Genomic DNA, 20,911 nt, shown 5'->3' with positions numbered 1-20,911 from the left:
CCTTCAGACCCTGGCAGGCTGCTGTGAGGTCTCCCCGGAGCCTTCTCCTCTCCAGGCTGAACAACCCCAACTCTCTCAGCCTGGCTCCACAGCAGAGGGACTCCAGCCTCTGAGCATCCTCGTGGCCTCCTCTGGACTCACCCCAACAGCTCCCTGTCCTGCTGGTGCTAGGAGCAGAGCAGAGGGGGACAATCCCCTCCCTGCCCTGCTGCCCACATTGTGTTGGTGCAGCCCAGGACACGGTTGGCTTTTTGGGCTGCAGGCACATGTTGCTGGCTCGTGTTCAGGTTTTTCATCCACCAACACCCCCAAGTCCTCAGTACAGCTGCTCTCAACTTAGTGTTGCTTTTTCCAAATACCACCTCAGATAAAAACTGGCTGCTTGGCCTTTTCCAGGCTAAAGGACCTACTGAAAAGTCTCAGGATATCAGGTACTGCAGTAAGAAGTTGGGAGTGAAGTAAGGGGGAGAAAGCCACTGTGAGTCCCTCCAGACCTTGCTGCAGAGATAAGAGATGATGGCTTTCAGATAAGAGATGACGGCTTCCTAGAGCTAAGTCACCTGCACTCCTGGTGATGGGAGTGAGCAGCAGAGGAGAATGTGCCAAGGAGACATCATTGCAGTTAGATTTAGGCTTGCATCTCCTGAATTGGCTGTAAGTGTTTTTTTGGGGGGTGTTTGTTTCCCTTTCCCAGCTCTGCCAAGAGCAGGGCAGCGGTAGGGCTGGAAGCCCTTGCCCCATTCTTTGGGTTTTTACATCAAAAGAAGTTGCAAGCCAGGCAGCTCATAGACATGCACAGAGCAAAGGAACGAAAGGCTGGTTTGGGGGTGTTGGTTTTATTTTGCAGTACAAGGGTCAGAACAGCCCTGCTGCTTCTCCTGCTAGAGCAAAGAGGGTTTGTGCTGCTCTCAGGTGTCTGACCAAGTGAGAGCTGTTGCAGCGTGCCTGGCCTCTGAGCGAGAAGACTCAGGGTGAGCTGCTGTTGGACCTTCTCATTGTCCAGTGAGGACAATCTGAGGAAACACGGCAGTCAGGCAGGAGTACTCAGCTACTGTGAAGTTGGGTGCTCCTAGCACTTGAAAAGGGAAAATTTTTTTCCCTTTTTCAAGGGGTGGTGGAGGTGTAACACCAGTGGGCAGCTCCCACATGGCTCCATCCCACGGGGTCCATCCCCCAGGAGCAAACTGCTCCAGCACGGGTCCCCCATGGGCAGCAGCTCCCCCCAGACTTCCTGCTCCACCAGGGGCCTCTCCACAGGCTGCAGGGGAACTGCTGCTGCCTGCCTGGAGCACCTCCTGCCCTCCTGCTGCACTCACCTTGGGGCTGCAGGGCTGGCTCCCTCACAACTCTTACCTTTCTCTCCCAGCTGCTGTTGTGCATCTTTTTTTTTGTTTTCTTCCCTTTCTTAAATCTGCTTTCCCAGAGATGGAAAAGCCACTTTTTGGCTTGGCTCTGGCTAGTGGAGGATCCCTTTTGGAGCTGTCTGGAGCTGACTCTAATCTGTCATGGGGCAGTTGCTGGACTCTGCTCACAGCAACCACCTCTGCTACCAAACCCTTGCCACATAAACCCAATACAGGGACGCAGTGAGAAGGCATTCTCATGTGGCATTCTTATAGGTATATGGCTGTCATCTTCTACTTCTGCTGTTCTTACCCAGTGGGTGAAAACTGGCTGCTTTCTGCTTTTAACTGAAGTAAATGTTCAAGAATGCTTTGTTGCTTGTAAACTTTCCCAGGCTAATTGTTTCTTAGCGAGTTCCTGAAAGAGCTGTGTTTGATGCTTTCACCCACGTGTGAATTTTATGGGGTGTGTGTTTCCAAGCTCCTCAGTTGTAGCTCTTAAACACCATCGTGAGAACAGCCTCAGGTTTTAAGTTTTCAACTTACCCAGTGAAAGCAGCAATGAGTGTTCCAGCCCACCTCTGGTCGTCCATCCGTCAGGAATTGGACATGGTGAAAGTACCGAGGACCCCACTTTCTTTCTTGACCTCATAAATAGAGATCTCTTGGGGCTGCACTAGGGCCTTTTCAGGTTTGTAAGGCCAGTGCCCTGGTTTGGTTTATGGAGTGAAAGATAAGGCAAGAGAAGTGCACGTTATCACCTTGGATAGCACCTGGACCACAGGAGTTTTGGAATTTTTTTAACACCCTCCACACTATTAGTCTTTCCTGCCCTTCCTATGCTTCATACTGGCACATCTGAAGCTTCTGTGCTCCTCGCTTCTCTCACTTGCCATTTTTTTCAAATTATCACTGGCACTGAGGCTGTGGTGGCGGGGAGATGTCTGTCAGCACAGCGGGGTTCTCTCTACCCCACTCTGCACTGCTCCTTTACCCCCAGGACCCTGTGGTAGCTTTTCTCTAGCATTTTTCCCAGGACAAGAACCTTTTAGCTAAACAAAGGCAACAAGTGATGGTGGTGTTAGCAGCCACCCTCTTTACTTTATGGGGCAGTCTTGGCAGCCAAGTTTGAAAGCCACTGGTTGCTTCTGAAAGCTGTAACCACGTGCATAGCACGTTTAGGTAAAACAATGTGGAAGTACATGCGTGAACGTGGCATTTTGCACACCAATTCATCTTCTATTTTCTTTTCAGAGGCTTTCTCCATGCCCTTGCAGAAATGACCCCTTACCTAAAGTAGTGAGACAGCTGGTGAGGAGTATCACAGCGATGAGAGACCCTTCAGTTCTTCCCATCAGTGAGGAAGAAGCTTTTTGCATAGCTTGGTGAGATCTTTAGTCTGCTGTGACTGTTTCAGGTGCCCCTGCCTGGCAGTCGGGCTGTTTTGTAACCCCTAAGGGATGAGGTTTTCCAAGTATTTGGCTCTGTGGGAACACAGGGCTTCTCGTGTACAGGTCCAACTGCATCTTTCTTGGTAGTGACCCTCGCACTGGAGGGAGGCTGTGTCCTCCCTAAGACTTAAAGGGAAAACATTTGGATGGTGTACAAAAGCAATGACCTCTGGAAGTCCTAGCTCACCTAAATTATTCTGTGCCTTCACTCAGCATGCTCAAAACTGGTAGAAAGAGCTCCTGTAGTACGAAAAGCTTCCTCCAAGTACCTTGGAGAAGGTACGTGGTCACAGCGGGTGAGATTCCTCATCTGACTGCAAGTAGGTTTTGCAAAGCCTTTCCTTTGTTAGGACCACTACAGGGTTAACAGGAACAAAAGGGCTGTGTTTGGAGAGCATTTGTACGTGGGGCTGAGCAATCTCTGGGATCTGGCTGAGGAACAATGGCTTTGGGGAGGTCAGGCCAGCCCAACACTCAGATCAGAGAGCTGGCCTCCCACGAGCGCTGCTGCTGGGATCAAGGATTAACAGCGCTGCTGGAGGCCTGAGGATGGGACACGGCAGCGACCTTTAAAGCCTCCAGACTGCCCATCATCTGCAAGGAAGGTCCTCGTAGGGATTTTCTGCACAAACATCACCCAGACGTCTAAATGTGCTGGACGGAAGCCCAGCTCCACACCCCAGCACCTTGGCGGGCCACCAAGCCATGCTTTGGGCAACTGAAATTGGGAAACCACAGGACCTGAAGGGAAGTGTGAGTGGATGAGGGGCGTTTGTGCTTGCGAGCAGCACTAGCAAGTAGGCATGAGGTTGTTTTTTGGTTTGTAATGACCTTGCTGTAATAAGTATTTACATAAAGGCCTGTTGGCACTGCTCTTTGGTTCAGAAGGTGACTGCCTAACGCTTTCCCTGAAGGAAACAATGGGACTGTCATTTAAGCTGTGGTTGGGAAGGACAACCTAGGAAAATGAATATCATTTTCTCTTCTTAAATGTATGTTTTCTCTTACTTTCAGACATTTACTATCCTCGTTCCCAGGCTGAACTTGGTGACTTTTATGCAGGCTTGAACTCTGAGCTCCCTTAGCATATCTATCTGTCCAGCAGGCTGCAGTTTTTCCAAAATCTGTCTTCTAAAGCTAGACGAGGGCATCTAACAGATGACTTGTGAGTTGCTTTGAGACAAATACTTGCAAATATATCAACAGATCAGAGGAAGAACTGATCTTTTCAGGAAACTTTCTTTCCTTCCTGGATTGTCTCAGTGTATAGCCTAGTGCATTTTTGGCATTCTCTCTTCAAGTATCGTTTCTGACTGTGAAATAATCCTCAATTTTCCCATCTTGCTAGATGAGTGGCACAAATTTGGAGGCTGCCTGAAGTCTCACACTTCGCATTTCATGTCTTGTCTCCTGTGGGCATTTTTTCTCAGGTTAGTAGAGTTTATAAGCTCTCTTGAGGAGTTCTGCTGCATGATTCGTATTTGGAAAGAAACCCATTTCTTCTCTGGTGTTACCAGATTATCTGTTACCTTAGTGCTGCGATGGAGCTTGAATGTGTAACTCTCATGGAAGACGTAGGATGTAAGTTGACAGTGACCAATAAATCTTGAAACAGCCATTCTTCCAAAAGATACCAAAGCTGAAGGCTCTCAGTTTCAGACAGTCTGAGTGTACTTATTTTTTTTTAATGAAGAATAATTAGAACCCACTTGCTTTGCCCCAAGGTGGAGTTAGGCTGTGTGAGCTCACTTCTGCCTCTTATCTGCTCCCCAAATAGCTCGCCGCTGTTTGCTTTCGCTGCGTTAAGAGCAAGTGTGATGTTGTTATGTGGGAACACTTTGTGTGGCTGCCCGGAGGCTTTCCTTGTGGTTTCAGCCTTCCTTAGGAGTCAGTAGGCTCCTGTGGTGGATTTGGAAATGTTTGTTTCACCTGACTCCTCCCTGTGTCAGTGAGGTGCCTTAATACCTCGGGGACCTTTCTATTGAGCCATTTTCTAGAGAAATACTCCCCGGTGTGTGCATTGTAGTCTTATTTGTGGTGCTGGGTATTTTTTCCCATGTATTTAACTCAGTTTCAGTGCATTTTAGGGATGGTGGTTACAGGGACCATCATTCCTATTCATTGATGGTGCAGCAGAAGCACTGGTAAAGTCAGAAAGGGGCTTTGGGAGCAGTCCTCTGAGGTCAGGAGAGCAGAGGGGCTCCTGGGGATCGCAGAGGGAGCAGGCTGGCTGCAGAGAGGCTGCAAGAAATACAGATTGCTTTCGGAAGCCTCGTCTTAAAGGTGGCTCACCTACAAGAGGATTAACACCAGGCGTGTGAAACGCTGCGTGCAGATTTCTGAAGTGCAGGAGAGGTGATGGGCTCTGGGGCAGACCAGAGGACTTATGAAATTCGTAGAATTTTAAAGTGATAAATTACAACACTGAGTCTAATGTCAAATGTCGTACGGCACAGGATTCCGCTGACTGCTTAGCCCTCTTGAAGCCCACTGAGTCTAGAAGCTGGAGATGAAATGAAATTTTTTTTTTTTTTTTTCCATGCAACTGCTGCTATAGTGAATGGTACCTAGAACATAGTAAAATTTTCAGATCTCAAGCTATGCTTATAAACTGTGTAGTGCTGACGATTATGTTAATTACAGATGATTATTCCCCTCCCCCCTCCCTCCATAAGCACGACCTTTTTAATAATTATCACAGTTAATATCAAAAGGAATAAATTTGTAGCTAATGAGCATATCTTCTCAGCTCTGTCAGCTTATTTCTTCATCAGGGGTTTTCACACAGCATGTTCCCATAATGGAACAAAACCAGGTCTTGCTAAGCTTTTTAAACATCTCAGAAGTAAACAATTTAAGTTTTTTTGTGGTGTGTGTGGCTTTTGTTCTGTTTTGAATCCCAGCTATCTTTCTATACTGTGTTTTTCCTAGCAGCTGAGGAAACCTTCTGTCAGTGTCTGATGTGTTAAATGAAGAGCAAAGATTTATTTAGCTGTCCATTCCTTTTTGCAGGTAAAGAAGGCCTTTTTTGCCTTGGTGGCAAATGGTGTGAGAGCAGCTCCACTGTGGGAGAGTAAAAAACAGAGTTTTGTAGGTAGGTGCTTCTAAGGGTTGTTGTTAAGGATTACTTGAATTTTCAGGGTGCTGCACTGGTGCTGAACGTGGTTTGGGGCTAGTCATGGTCTAACACCCTGAGACATGTTGGGCTTCTTTGTTTGCTCCTTGTGAGCAAAGAATTTTTGCTGGCTTGCACAGTTTTGCAGTTCTTTGAGAATTGTGATGATTCTTCCAGGTCATCAGCTTCTGTAATTTGTTGTCTAATATGTCTGTTTCTCTGTGCATTTAAAAATAAATGCAACAGTCACCAAAAAATAAAATAAAATAAATTGGAACTATAAAAAGAAAACATAGTGCTCCAGTATTCTGATATGCATGGAATACAATCATCTCTTTCTCAGCGTGTTCTCAATAAGGTGCTCTCTGAAGTGACTAAATACCAGAACTAACTCTGAATACCGCAGGTATTATGTCCCATACAGGGAGAAATAGGTTTTCTTTGGGCAAGATTGAAAGAGGAGCAGCACATGGATCATAGTTTTGAGTATGACTTCAGGCTTCAGTATTTTTATTCTGGATGATTGTATCAATATGAAAATGTTATATACATAGTTTTGGAATTAAGCAGTTGATTAGTCCAATACAAATAGCATGTTACACAGGTGTAATGTTTGTTAAATGATATAGTGTGACTTTAAATGGAGAATCTAACTGTATTTCTGTATCTTAAGTATATATCTGAAGAACATTTTTCTCATCACTTTTTGCAGGAATGTTAACAATTACAGATTTCATTAACATACTGCATAGATACTATAAATCTCCAATGGTAAGTATGACGATGAGCTGCTATCGGTTGTTATACTGTACACAAACTGAAATAGCAAACTGCTTGAAGGCTGGATTGCTGTTATTTTTAAGCTTCTGGAAGCTTAGCTTTGTCAGGAGTAACTTGTTGAGTTCTTTTGAAAGAGAGGATAGTTTTGTGGTCAAGGTAGTAGGATGGTATCAAGATACCTGGGTTCAATTCCCAGCTCTACCCATGAAAGTCCCACGAGCTTGGGCAGGTAACAGAATTTGTTTGCTTCAGTTATACATGTATAAACATGAGGAATTTCCGTAACAACTACTACCATTTGTTACGTGTTGTGTGCTGCTTCACCATAATGACAGCCTGGGGTTTGGATACCAGGCTCCACTTGGAATTGCAGCTGTTGTCTACTGCATTTGGGGTGAAGGACCTATCCTAACTTACTAATTCATTATTAGACCTAATATAAAATGTGTGAGGGTGAAATACTCGATTATTGATCACGCTGTGTGCTTGTGTCCAGGTTGGTTCAAAGCACAGTAATCAGGGCTCTGTGTGAGTGTGGAACATCAACCAAAAACGTAGTTGGGGCTGGGGGGACTGTTTAAAATTATACGAAAAAGTTAGTTGTATTTAAAAATCAAACACGTAGCTACACAGTGGTTCATGTTATTTTATTAACTTATAAATTTATTTATAAATTTATTTATAAATAAATCATCTTTGTCTAATAACTATGATAGAGTTATCCTGAAAGCAATACGTGGAGCTAAGCAGCAAGCTAGCTTATGCAGGCTTGGATGCTTTAAAAGGTTACTCAGGTTTTGAAATGATGCTGGAGAACAGACAAGTTAAACTAGTTAAACATAGGGAAATTCTTTAGTTGCAAGGCTGAGTTGCACAATCACTTGGAGATCTCTTGACTTCAATTAACTGTAATTTACCATTCCCATTGGCAGTCAGTTGATGAGATCCTCTTGCTTACATGTTCATACAGACATTTACATCCCTTTCTTGTTCCTGTCAAATCCCAATTCCCTCTCTTCCACTTAAAATATACCTACTGTTTAACCAGCAAAAATACCAAGAACAGTTGGATGAAGCGGACAGCTGATATATTCGGCTTCTCAAAGCTAGTTGGTCATGCTTGTTTTTAAAGTTTCAGAGGTTTGTTTGTTTTTGTTTGTTTGTTTGTTTTGTCTTCTGGGGATTTACAAGGTGGAGTGGAAAAAAGGTGAATGGAAATTGATTGCACGCTGATAATTTCCATATTCTAATGACCCTCAACCTCCAATAATACCAATTTTTCCATAAAGTTTTACCTAAGGTCTAACTATTGCCACTTATTCATGTCACCTAACACACTATTCCATTGGTTGTACCTAAAACAGCCTAATTACAGTATGTCCATTTAATGTTCCCTTACACTTTTTGAAAGGTGGTAAAAGAATAGAATAGTCCATTAAGAAGGAGCTTTCAAAGATCATCTGGTTCAACTGCCTGACCATAAAGCCTGACCAACTGGCTAACCAAAAGTTAAAGCACACGAGTGAGGGCATTACCACAATATCTCTTGAGCACTGCCAGGCAGAGGGCATAACCACCTTGCTAGGAAGCCTCTTCCAGTGTTGGACCACCCTCAGGGTAAAGAAATATTTTCTAATGTCCAGTCTGAGCCTCCCCTGGTGCAGCTGTGTGCCGTTACCCTGCGTCCTGTCACCAGTCAGCTGGGAGCAGTGACCAGCACCTTCCTCTTGCACTTCTCCTGCTTGGGAAGTTGTAGAGAGCGATGAGAGAGTTGTAGAGAGCGTTGAGCCTGCTGCCACCAGCCCCCCCAGCTCCCTTTCTGCCCAGCTGCTCTCCAGCCACTCATCATTGCTGCACCCCAGGTGCAGCACCCAGCATTTCCCTTTTGCTGAACTTCCTGCTGCTCCTTATTACCCAGTGCTGCCATCCAGGCAGTCAAAAGCACCCTCAGGTTTCGTGTCAGCAGCAAACTGAGAACACCCTGCATCCAGATACTGATAAAAATGTTGAATAGCAACCCAGAAGTAGTCTCTTTTGGTCCAAAGACAAATGTAGCAGGCTTTGTAGATGCTCCTACACTTCACCTATAAACTTTCCAGCTTCAGCAGGGTTTATAGGTTTTTCTGAACCTAGAGGAACCTAAACCAGCAGAAAATAAGTAACTTTCACTATTTATTTTTTGCCTGTTTGGTGCCCCGTACCAGCTGAGCACAGGTTAGGTGATCAGCATTGCATGCTCTCAGCATTTCTGCTGCACCAGCGTGGCGTAGATGCAGCTCCCAAAAACGTTTGAAGAATGTGACATCAGTAAAAGATGAAACTTGGGGAAAAAAAAAAAAATATAACGGTGATTCTTCTGGTTGAGCTGAACACTAAACCAAGTGCTGCTGCTTGTTTGTAGTCCAGCAAGAGTGAAATTAATCTCTTTTTAGCATTAAGTAGTGATCGGGATAAGCTCTTTACTTGGTTAGGTGGGTGAGGTATCCTCAGAGGGTTTACCCAGCTTAATTGTTTTAAGGTGAGGTAAATTACTGAGGAGGTGCCTTTGAGCCTAGCAGAGATCCAGACCGCAACCTGGGCAGGGGAAACATCTCTCCTGTCCCCTGAGCTGGCAGGTCCAGTATGGCTCTGTGCATTGAGCAGGATTGCATCCTTTTCTCTTGTGTTGCCAAGAAATGTTGTTGTGGACTGGGCAGTTAATTAGCTGGGATTCTTACTCTAAATGTTAAATTGCCTCCAATGAAATACAAGGAAATTAATGAGATTATTAATATCTAGGTAATTGTTTTGGGCTTAAAATTATTCCTTTCAAGTGAAATTTTCCATGTACCTATTGCAGGTTCAGATCTATGAATTGGAGGAGCACAAGATAGAAACCTGGAGGGGTAAGACTGTTTACTGCTTGATTCCTTATTACATGTTCTAATATTGTTCAGCATAGAATTCAGAATTCTTAGTTAATCATAGACATAACTGGTTTATCCCCGCATACTTTTAATGAAAGCAGGAGTAGCAAAAGCTCGTCCGCATGTTCCTGCTGCTTATTTTTTCTACCTGAAACAATGTGAACCAGAGTGATCATGCTTTGTATGTACTGCTTCACTGCTTCTTCCTGATTAGTACCTTCTCACTCTTTCTTAAGAGAAGCAAATTAAGCAGAGGAAGGGGCTTTACATGGCTGTAGAGGTGATGCGAGTATCTGGCATGGAAATGTGTCTGAACCAGGATGCAAAATGAGTATCAGATGAATGGGTGCTGACTGAATTGAGATGAGCAACACGTCACGCCTGAGCAAATTGTATGATGTGACTAGAAATTAATAGAACATGGTTGGGTGTGACCAGAAGTGCTGAATGCAGGGAAAAACTTTAATGGAAAAAAATGACTATGTGCCATATAATAACATACAGAAATCCTCTACGGAGGAGACAAACCCCTTCAGAAAAGGGGAAAAGTGATAAAGTAAAATTGTTGGCTGCTGTTGCAGTGACCCCTGGTGGTAATCAGTAACTCCTTTTAAAACTTTGGATTCTTTTTAATGTCAGTACAGGTAAACGTGTGTAAGAGGTAGAACATCTAAATAGACTGTATATATTTTGTCTCTTCTGTCCACTTAATTTTGTACTAAGGAATTCATAAAATGCTTTCTTTAAAATGTTGATGTTTTCATGTAAATGATAATGGTGTCTTTTCCTATACACAGAGCTTTATTTACAAGAGACATTTAAACCTTTAGTGAACATCTCCCCAGATGCAAGGTAAGATTTTCCTTTCATTTTGCTTAACTTGAAATAAACGAACTCCATCTCAACACTGAATTTTTGTTCTGCTTTCCTACTAGGTTGCGTTCATTAAAATCTAAATTACCTTAGTTCAGTAGGTATCTTTTTGTCTCAATGAAATTTTAAAGGAATGTTTTTTAAATTGCCATTGTACCTTATTTACCAAAGGTAATTTGAGCAGCAGCTTTAGCTGATCACTATAAAACTTCCATACTTTTTAATCTTGCAATAGGAGAGTGCAGTTCTGATTCTTGCTTTCAGTTGCTGGAATAGGATTGCTTATACCCAATCAAAGGAAACTAATGAAGGGAATTAGTGATTACCTCGACATAATGGTATGCTAGATCCTTAGCTACAATTAAGTCATGAATAAGTTATTCAATTTAGTTATGGCGCATGTGTTTGAATGATAACTGGTTGCAAAAAATATCTTATGAGAAGAAAATAGTGATTGCTTTCAAAGGTGCAAAAAGAGATGTATAAAAATGAAGATAATGCAGTAGGATATGTTTAAAAGGCTACAGAAAGTCAGCTTAAGTCCTGAGCCAGAAAGGGACTTGTGACAGTCGGACTGCAACACTTAGGAGTAGTTAAATGCTGACTTCAAGAGTGGAATCTGAACTGCAATATGGGGAATTTTGGCTTCGTGTGTATGTAGTGGAGATAGTTCATCCCTGTAAGGGACTGAGAACATGCAAAGTTCTTACTGAATGTATTCCTTGCTAATTTATTATAATTGGCAGTAAACTGTTTTTATTGCAGTCTTATTAGGACCAAAATCAGTGATACTTACAGGAGAATAGACGTGCATAGGTTGGAATATTGCTAAATCATAGGCTGTAATACAGAGGAATGGAGTCTGGAGCAGTGTTTCAGATCTCCTGAGAATAACTACTTGCTAATACCTGGTGATAATTCAGTGAAATGATTAGATAATTGTTTTGGCTTAATTGCATGCATACAGTTATCCATAAAAATGTTCTTCCTAGAAAATGTTACAGAAGGTTGGGATTGAGATGTGTTAATTGCAGGAACAATTATTTTCACTGTTTGCCTCTGAACAGAAGAGACAGCAGTGAGGACAGCAGACATTTGAAAAACGATCTACGCTTGTAGAAAGGAAAGTAGAAATACTTATTCACCACAGAAAATCACTTTTTTGTCACTACTTTATTACTGGTTTAGGATGTTTGTAAGCAGATCACTATAGATAGTTTGAAATCCCTTAGCTTGTAAATCTGTATATATATCACTTAACATTACTTGTTGGTGGCTAAAATTCATTTTTTTTTTCTCCTCAGCCTTTTTGATGCTGTATATTCATTGATCAAAAACAAAATCCACAGATTGCCAGTTATAGATCCTGTCAGTGGAAATGCACTTTATATACTTACCCATAAAAGAATCCTGAAGTTCCTCCAGCTTTTTGTAAGTACTTAAGTTATGTTTTGCTTTAACTGCCTCCTCACACCCAGGTAGACATCTGAAACATTAACGTAAGCCTTAGTTCAGAAACTTCTTTATGATCTTTGATATTTGAGCACTGCATTTTGTCTTTGCATGTCTTTTTTTGATAAGAAAGAAGTTGGCTTGATGGAGTACCCATACACTACTTTATTTTTAGTCATTTAAAACAAAAACAAAACCAACTAAACACTAGGGTCTTGTCTTGACTTTTTGAGTATTTTCGTATCCTTTTCTGGAAGGTCTATGCAGCTTCATAAGCTTCCTTGATTACACGGGTAGAATAATGAATCATCTCCCAGAGATGAGACTGTCGTAATTCATTCTACTATACATTGGTCACAGGAATGGACAGGAGGCCAAACAAAGCACCAGGAGTTCAAAATAAGCACAAAGCATGCAGAATTGTCAGTTTCAGTGGCAATGACATAGCTCAGGATCAAAAGCTTTTAGTGATACAAAAATAAACTGACAAGCAAAAAAAAAAAAAGCCCCAACACCAAGTTACATTGTCTTAATGTAGAGCTTTAAACAGTAGTAACGCTTCTAGATCTAAGCTTGTTTTGGCTTTATGTAAATTTAGAAGCAGATTACTGTAATGATCTGTAACAATCATTTGCAGCCTGTAGATGGATGAGTGAATACAGATTTCCTGATGTATGTACCAGTCACTAGGGAAACCTGATACTTGTAGCACATCTTACAGAAAACTGCACTGTAAATACATTCATTCTGATTTTCCTAGATGTCAGAGATGCCAAAGCCTGCCTTTATGAAGAAGAATCTGGATGAACTTGGAATAGGAACTTATCACAACATTGCCTTCATACATCCAGACACTCCTATCATTAAAGCCTTGAATATATTTGTAGAGAGAAGGATATCGGCGTTACCTGTTGTGGATGAGTCAGGTGTGTGTTCATTCTTCTGTAATAAGAGCGTGGTTAAGATAAATGAATGATTTATTCCCTGCCCTCCCCCCATATATATAAATATATATATAAAACTCAAACATATATGCATTTTATATACAGTATATATAACATTAAATAAATATTATAACATATTGAAAAAGTACTTATGCAAGATGTAGGTTGATGGGACTGAAAGAGCTCATCATGAATTGTGGGGGTTTTGTCTTGTTTCTTTGTTTTTGTTTTTTTTCCATTTTCCTTCTTGACTTGTCTCTTTGCTTTCTATGTAATAAGATAACATGCAAACAGGATGTAAGAAAACTAACTTTATATTTGAAACACTTTGTTAACATATATTTTTCTTTCTAGGAAAAGTTGTAGATATTTATTCCAAATTTGATGTAATAGTAAGTATATCTTTCACATTCTATTAAATATTTCATATGTAGTAAGCATTTAGAAATGAATTTGTTAATATATATCAATTGTGGCTATTTTGTTCCTTAGGCTTTAGTTAGCCAACTGAATAAGACAGATTCAATTCACCCTACACAGTGTGCACTTCTTGCATGACATTTTGACAAGGAGTATCCTGAAGGACACTCCTATTTCTTCATCTGTTCTACTTTGCCTAATTCTTGAACACAGGCGACCACACTGGTGTATGGTTTTTCATGGAAGGTTTACTTGTTTTTTTTGTGCTGGCATTTACGTTGCTTCATGTCTATCTTCTGGTAATAGGGGATGATTTTTGCCTCTCACGAGATGCAAATGTCTGTTAATAGTTATCCTCTGATTGAAGGACTAGCACATCTAGATTTTTCTGTTGATTTAGATCAGGCTGACATCTTACACTATAGCAAAACATTCTGTAAGATCTTAGTTGTGTGAGCATATCCTCAATATTCTTCAAGTGCACCCCGTTAATGCTATTCCAGTTGTCAGGGTCATCTACTTACTGTAGACCTCTATGTACACTTGATGTGTATCTGTTTCAATGATTCCAGTAGTGTTGTCTCATCAGTAAATTTAATTTCCTACTCAGGTAAGACAAAATGTATTTCCTTTGCATCCTTCCTGCAAGGAAGACTTTTGCTAGTCTGGACGAAGTCCTTTTGCTCCAAACAGGCTACTGTTCTTAGAATGCAAGTTGGAAATGTTTAATTTAATCTTTTACCTTTGTTGCTTTTATTGGTGATGGACTTTCTTTTTTATATTATTCCATAGTACTCACTAAATTATATACAGCAATTTATGTCAAATGGCAGTGCCAGCACTGTCCAGGAGAGGGAGTTTGAGCCCACAAATATGAAAGGCAAAGAAACCAAATTTGTTCTCTAGTTGGATCTACTGTATGGCTCAGAGCAGTTGGTGTCCTCACCTGTCCTGTGAAAAAAACAATCCAAACCCAGTATATTCTTAAAGTGTATTCTGTGTATTCTGAAATCTGTAGAACTCCATCTTTACCTTTTCCTACTGCTTGAGGCAAAAGCAGGATGAGTGCCGTCAAGCCAAATATCAGATAACGAAGTAAGGAGATTTTCATTAGCCTACTGCATAATCACAAAACAGTATTCTCAATTAATCCAGCCTGTCATATGGTGTTTAACATAATTGCATGCTTGACTGTTCCCAAAAACTGAAACTGAAGAGCATCTGGTTTGTTTAATATGGGACTTGGAAGAGGCTCAATTTACCCCAGAAATGTGTCTACTCAATGCCAAAATATTTACTTCACTGAGTACTTTATTACTAAGTAGTAAGGTCTTTGCCTTGTTTTTCAGAATCTTGCTGCTGAAAAAACGTATAATAACCTAGATATCACGGTGACGCAAGCCCTACAGCACCGTTCTCAGTATTTTGAAGGTGTTGTAAAGTGTAGTATGCTGGAAACACTGGAGACCATTGTTGATAGAATAGTGAAGGCTGAGGTGAGTTGGCTTATAATTTTTTTTTCCTTTACAGTAAGTTAAAAGTTGTATGACCAAATACTGCAAATTTATCCTTTTGAGGTTATTTTGGTTGCTTAAAGGAAATATTTTTTCTGTATCTACATGCGTAGGTATCAATTTGATATATAAACTTACAGATGCTTCAAGGAATGTGTAAAATACAGTCTGTAATAATGTCTAGTTATTTGCACTGCTGGCTTATATTAGTTCAATGTGAATGCTCAAAGCTTTGGAGTTTGGGGTTCGTGGGTTTTTTTGTTTGTTTGGAGGGTTATTTTTTAGTTGTTAATGTTTGTTTGGTTTTGTGTGTGTGTGTTTGTTTGTTTTTTTCTTGGGAAAGATCAATTTTTTTCCAAGCCTGCCATAAGTTTTGCAGGGAAATAATTCTTTGAATGCCAGCTCGTAACTGGGTTGCTTGGCCCATTGTTCAGGAAATTTAATGGATGCATATGGAATCCCACGCTGCTCTTATGCAAATACTGTGAGACAAGGCCAGAAAATAAATTCTTGTGACAAAGAATTCACCAACTGCTCTTGTAAATGATTTCTGTGTTGGTTTTGGTTTTTTTTTTTCAATTCTTTACATTCTTACACATTCCATTCTTATACGTGGAGGTGCAGGAGTATGCAGGTCTTCCTGTTATGCCTCTCTGCAGAAGAAAATCCATATCACCAGTCCTCTCTGAGGTGTGATCAACTCCATCTAGAAGATTTAACTTCTTAAATTTTACAAGTTTCTTTTTTCAGCTTCAGGGCCGTAACTGTGCATGTACTTAATATGAGTAAAATTTCCACTTTGTGAGTAACCCCTTAGAACCTACATAAGACAATTTTTACTTCCAACTTCCTGCATCAGCTTAGTTTCATCCTGAAGATGAGTAATTTTAGCATTGCTGAGGTACAGATTCCAGACATGGCTAATCTTATTAATATTCTAAGAAACTTCAGACATTTGGGTTTTCAGAACAACTCCTACCCCTTGGTTCAGTCTGAACATAGTGAGATTATATGTAAAAATGAGTCAGTCCAAGCTACAAGTAAGGCAGTAATTGATGCTATTTTTAGCTGTCAGACAAATGCTTGATCTTACTGGGAATGAAAGAACTGTATTAACAACTGTATTGTCCGTTTTTCTTGAATTCATTACACCGAGAAGAAAAACTTAAGAATGTGCATGTACCCACCTAAAATACCACCAGTGTGGTTTCATCAAAAAGAAAATGCAAAACATTCTCTCACTTTGCCACTCCTTTTGTTTCCCCTCTGTGTCAGGAGGGTATGACTGTTCAAATGCATCAGAGCTTCTCTTATTTTTTTTGTATCAGCCTGTCAATGAAGTGGTTGACCTCAGCCATAAATTAACATATCCATTAAATCAAGACTACTGCATCTCTCTTGCTATTAGCTCTGCGAAAAGATGAGAAATTCTTTTCACATTTTGCCATTACATTTTTGATGATTTTTGATGACTTTAAGTAGAAGAGAGAGAATTTGCTTACATAAGGAGAAAACCAGGAGTAGGCGCTCACCTTTTTCACAAACACCCTTCCTAGGTTCACTTCTTTATGAGCTGGCTCAGCCGTGATGTCTTCAGTTACCCAGCCTTGTGCCCAGTTGTGCTGGGCCCTGGTGCCAGGGCTAAGATTCGGGCGCTCTCCCAGTTCTGCAGTGGTTTTTCTGCTGTTGGCTGCTCCTGGTGCTGAGCCTCAGGATATAGCAGCACCCTGCTACTTGCCCTGCAGTTAGAACAAAAGTCGTGTAGTATAAAGTAGCCCATAGGACAGAGCTGTAAGGAGAAGCACAATATTCAATAATGCAGTTTAAATCTAAATTTTTCCAAGTTGTCCTTGATAGTGAGTTTCTGTAGGGAAATGGAACCTTTCTTCTGTCCTCATGCAAAATCCAGACTTTGTAAGCAATCTGTCACTCAGCTGCAGTTTTGTAGCCCTGTGAGGACAGTTAGGCCAGAAACAGCTCTGGCATGTCAGGATATAACAAGCTTCAGTGCTGTGACTCTCTCTGTTGAGAAAGTGTGTCTCAGAAGGAAGCCTTAATCGATTTCAATTTCATTGAGATTGGAGGCTAAGTTAAGCAGAACCTGTAAATTGGGGAAAAGCGTTGGTGTTATCTGAGAGCAGCAGTGTTTATAAGACCTAGATCTTGGCTCGCCTGTCATTTCAAATACCATTTTGTTGTTGTGTCGGACAGCTGTGTGCTTTTTAAATGTGTGCTAATTTTCATTTATGCAGGGTCAGGATGTTCATATCACTGTGTGAGATTCAGAAATTCAGTTTCTACTTGTTTATGATTTTTTTTTTGCATTTCTTTGCTTTCATTATTAATTTAAAAGCAGAAGAATCTTAAAATATTTTCCCTGCCTTGCAGGTTCATCGTTTGGTGGTAGTGAATGAAGCAGATAGCATTGTGGGTATCATCTCCCTTTCTGACATTCTACAGGCTTTGGTACTCACGCCAGCAGGTACAGTACGGGTGTTGTAATGTTTGCCATCAATCAGTGGTGCACAGCTTGCTGCTCTTAACTGGTTTAATGACAATAACACATTTTGCTTTTAAAGTTTTGTAACTGTTTGGTCATAATTTTCAATACATTTCACTTCTCATGAGGAAAAAGCTGGCAAAACACTTAATTTTCAGTCTTTTTTTTTCTTTTTTTAGAAAAGAGGTCTTAGTTACTAACAAGAAAGGAAGGATGAACGTTGCATGTATAGAAATCTGCAGCAGGGCACCTTCCCCATCTCCAGGAATTTCTGTACCCTGGCAGCTGTTCCTAGCGTGCTTTCCACGAGCTCTGCAAAACCACCCCCTTGGAGCACTGCAGCTGGTAGCTCTGCTGTGGGTTCTGTTGGCACAGATGTCAGGGACATCGCCCCGGAGTACCGGAATTATTCCAGTAGAAATCCCTAGTGTGTTACTAACACGATCAGGTCCCTTTTAACAAGAGCATCCAGCAGTAGATGTAATTAATTCTGTGACTTTATGCTGGCTGTTTTGGGTTTTATTTTTATTTGTTTAGTTTTGCCCAAGATCTGCTTTATGTTCTTAATTGTAACTTCACTTTGATCATGCAAATGAGATGGCTTCTGTGTCACAACAACTAAAGCTAAGCCTGCTTTCAGCTTTGTGACAAAGACAGAAAAGGTTTTAAGGATTACAACTTTGCTTTCAAAAATATCAGGCTAAGCAGAAAGACCTGAATGTGTCCTTCAAAAAAAAAAAAAAAAAAAAGAAATCTAAATAAGCTTAATGGGTCAAAGAGGCTCTCCTAGAAGGAGAGTGGACAGGGAGAATGAGAGGGGTAGCTGTCCCTCCTGAGGTAGATGTGTAGAGAAGGTTGGGGTGAAAGTGCCAGGTCATTTCCCTTGTGACTGGAGGGAAAGGTCACCTAATCTACAAAGATGGTCAAACTTTGATACTGTTAATGAAATAAACTTTAGACAGAGGAGATTTATCTGGATTTTGAGCAACCAAGAGCTTTTTGTATGGGAGTTGCACAGACACTGAAGATACAGTTCTGCGAGCTGATTTAATGGTGCTCTGTAATTAAAAGGGGGATTTCCCCCGCTCCCATACTGTGGGTCAGGTGCTTCTATTGCTTACCGTGTGACAGCACCCGCTCTCATCAGACACCTCTGTGAGCTTCTTTAACTCAGTGATCTAACAGGAAACTGAGCCAGCAAAGGAGTTTTCTCACCCCAAGCCAGCACACAGAAGAGTTTCTAGTGCTAGAGCACAGGAGGCAGAGCAACACGGGGCAGGATTGTGCTGCTAGAAGATATGGGGTGAAGAAAGGGATTTTTTTTAGGAGGCACTGGGGTTTCTCTGATGAAGTGAGGATGTCTGCAGCATATATCTAGTCTGTGGAATTCAGTGTGATTCAGCTCTTGAGGTGGATGTGTAAGAACGACCAGATAAATCATGCCCTAAACGTGTTCATTTCTCTTCCCTGACTGGAAAGGAAAATATATCCTCAGGAATTAAGACCAGTGTACACCGGGGGTGGGGGGGAAATCAGCTGTGATGTGAAGGCTGGATGTATTTAATGGATTTTTCAGTGTTGGTGATTATACATTACAAATAGGAACTCCAGGTTGCTGGCAAGAGATTCCTGCTCTCCAGAGCTGGATGCTGAAGCCAGCTGAACGCAGGGTTCAGCCACTGCCCAGCATGTGGCCAGTCTGAGAGCCTGGAGAAGAGGCAAGATGCTACACGGTTCTGCTGAACAGGTCCTTTGGATCCATCCTGGCATCAAAACCTGCCTCTGAGCCAGGAAAAATCAGTCAACACAGTGTAGTTAAAACTGAATTCCAACAGGGTTTTTATTTCTCAAGTAGGACCTCACTTTTTCAGGCCATTTTGATGCTTAAGCTTGGCTTCTAACAGGTGGACAGGTTTGCGGTGTGACTTTTTGGTTGGGCTTCTTTTAAATAATGGGGGGGAGGAAAGGTAAAGATACTTGAAAGCAGTTTTAGTAACTTCCATCTTTGCAATGAAGCTAGAAGCAGTGGGCTCGAGGCCTTCCTAGCTCTGATCACGTTGGCAGCCCTGAGGTGTGTTCTTCACAGATGGTGTCCAGCACAAGGATTCCGATAACGTGGTCAGACAAATTTTGCAGCATCCACAATGAGTCACACTCTGTGCTTTCCTCTTCTGTTAACAGGTGCCAAACAAAAGGAGAACGAAAGTGAATGACTGCTGTGAATGTACAAACGTTTGTAGGAGAACTTGAACAAAGTTTCTGGGTCAAGTTTGTCTCAAGAACAGTGACTGCAATAGAACAGAGCAGGATGGTTGCGGATGTGTATTGGGACTTAGTGATGGATGATGAGTCTCTTCCCCCCCAGTGATGTCGCAAAAAAACAAAGCAGCATGACAAAAGCTTATGTTAAAATGTAGGCTTGTATTTCAAAACGTCTTCAGAACATTTGCTGGAAGACTTCACATGATGTCCTTCATTAAAATGCACTGTATTCTGAAACTTTTTCATTTTGTATTTGACAGAAGTCACTGGTCAGCAATGGATATATGTGACATAAGGCAAGTGTATGGCATATTCATATCATAGTGCCTTATGTCAAAATACAGCAATATGTCATCACTGTTGCCCATCACTGTCAAAGGAAGTATTGTGCTAAACGAGACACTGTATTTGAATGTGAAAGTCTTTAAACCTAAACCAAATCAGTTTCAGTTCTCATTAGACTTGTCATAAAAGCTGTAATTTGAAGATCAGTAGACTTCTTTAAAACTTTAATGACAGTTTTGTGTTAAATGTTGCATTCTGAACCGAGATGTAAAACGAGACTGATTTTAAAAACAGCTTTATTTATTTTTACTTTCATGACAATTTTTTACACATCTTTGGTGGATAGCTAAAATTTCACCATATCCATTAATAAACTGTTGATTGTTATACAAACAAGTGGTAGATTTTCTCATTATTTAAAACCTTGGAGTGGCAGAAGCTGTGGCCTGTTGATCAGTCCGCGTTACTTGAGCTGAAGATTCCAGAAGCACGGATCAGAAGCGCCCTGTCCTGTAACACACGGGCACCGTGGAGGAAACAAGGTGCCGGAGAACAATATTTTCCTCTGTAACAAAGTGTAAAACGATGGTTGTACGACTAAACCGAATCTTGTGACTGTATACGGCTTGTACAGAAGCTGAGGAGTGAGGAAGGCTGCGGGGTTTTGCTGATGTAAATGTACTGTAAAGTTTGAAGCTGAGATTTTTATAATTGTAGACGGAAGAAATTAAACCCTACAACATCAGTCTGGTTTCAGCAGTCCTTGCCACGTTTTTTCACATGTATAAAGGTACGTGCATTTGGGTTAGTGTAAACTAGACGGGGGCATTCTCATCTTCCTACAACTTGAAAGGCAGCTGTTGGTCGTGGCATCACGCAGGTAGTACTGCTCCTGAAAATACTGTGTGAGAACGGGGTCCTGGAGTAACAGCAGTAAATCGTTCTATTATTTTTCCATGTATAAACGTTGAGGTAAAAGATTAACCGCTTTCAGTTTGCTCACAAAATGCAAGGTCTTTAACAGTAATGAAAAGCCCTTTCTTCAGAACTTCTCGCTTCCTAAAAG

General features: G+C 41.3%; 1 protein-coding gene across 8 annotated transcripts in view; it reads left to right on the top strand.

The window, feature by feature from the left end:
* PRKAG2 (protein kinase AMP-activated non-catalytic subunit gamma 2) overlaps positions 1 to 20,590 on the top strand; it is a 208,357-nt gene extending 187,767 nt beyond the window's left edge. For all 8 annotated transcript variants that reach the window (XM_068673385.1, XM_068673386.1, XM_068673387.1 and 5 more), the window contains 10 exons: positions 5,807 to 5,888; positions 6,622 to 6,680; positions 9,529 to 9,574; positions 10,393 to 10,447; positions 11,773 to 11,899; positions 12,681 to 12,846; positions 13,219 to 13,256; positions 14,634 to 14,780; positions 17,187 to 17,280; positions 19,480 to 20,590. In XM_068673385.1, coding sequence (XP_068529486.1) covers positions 5,807 to 5,888; positions 6,622 to 6,680; positions 9,529 to 9,574; positions 10,393 to 10,447; positions 11,773 to 11,899; positions 12,681 to 12,846; positions 13,219 to 13,256; positions 14,634 to 14,780; positions 17,187 to 17,280; positions 19,480 to 19,511 — 846 coding nt within the window. In that variant the 3' untranslated portion in view covers positions 19,512 to 20,590. The remainder of the gene's footprint in view (positions 1 to 5,806; positions 5,889 to 6,621; positions 6,681 to 9,528; positions 9,575 to 10,392; positions 10,448 to 11,772; positions 11,900 to 12,680; positions 12,847 to 13,218; positions 13,257 to 14,633; positions 14,781 to 17,186; positions 17,281 to 19,479) is intronic.
* The last annotated feature ends 321 nt before the right edge of the window (positions 20,591 to 20,911 follow it).

Source organism: Anas acuta, chromosome 2, assembly GCF_963932015.1.
Source record: "Anas acuta chromosome 2, bAnaAcu1.1, whole genome shotgun sequence".
In the NCBI taxonomy this organism is placed as follows: domain Eukaryota; kingdom Metazoa; phylum Chordata; class Aves; order Anseriformes; family Anatidae; genus Anas; species Anas acuta.
Note: the sequence above shows the minus strand (reverse complement) of the source record. Positions and strands in the feature narration are given on the sequence as shown.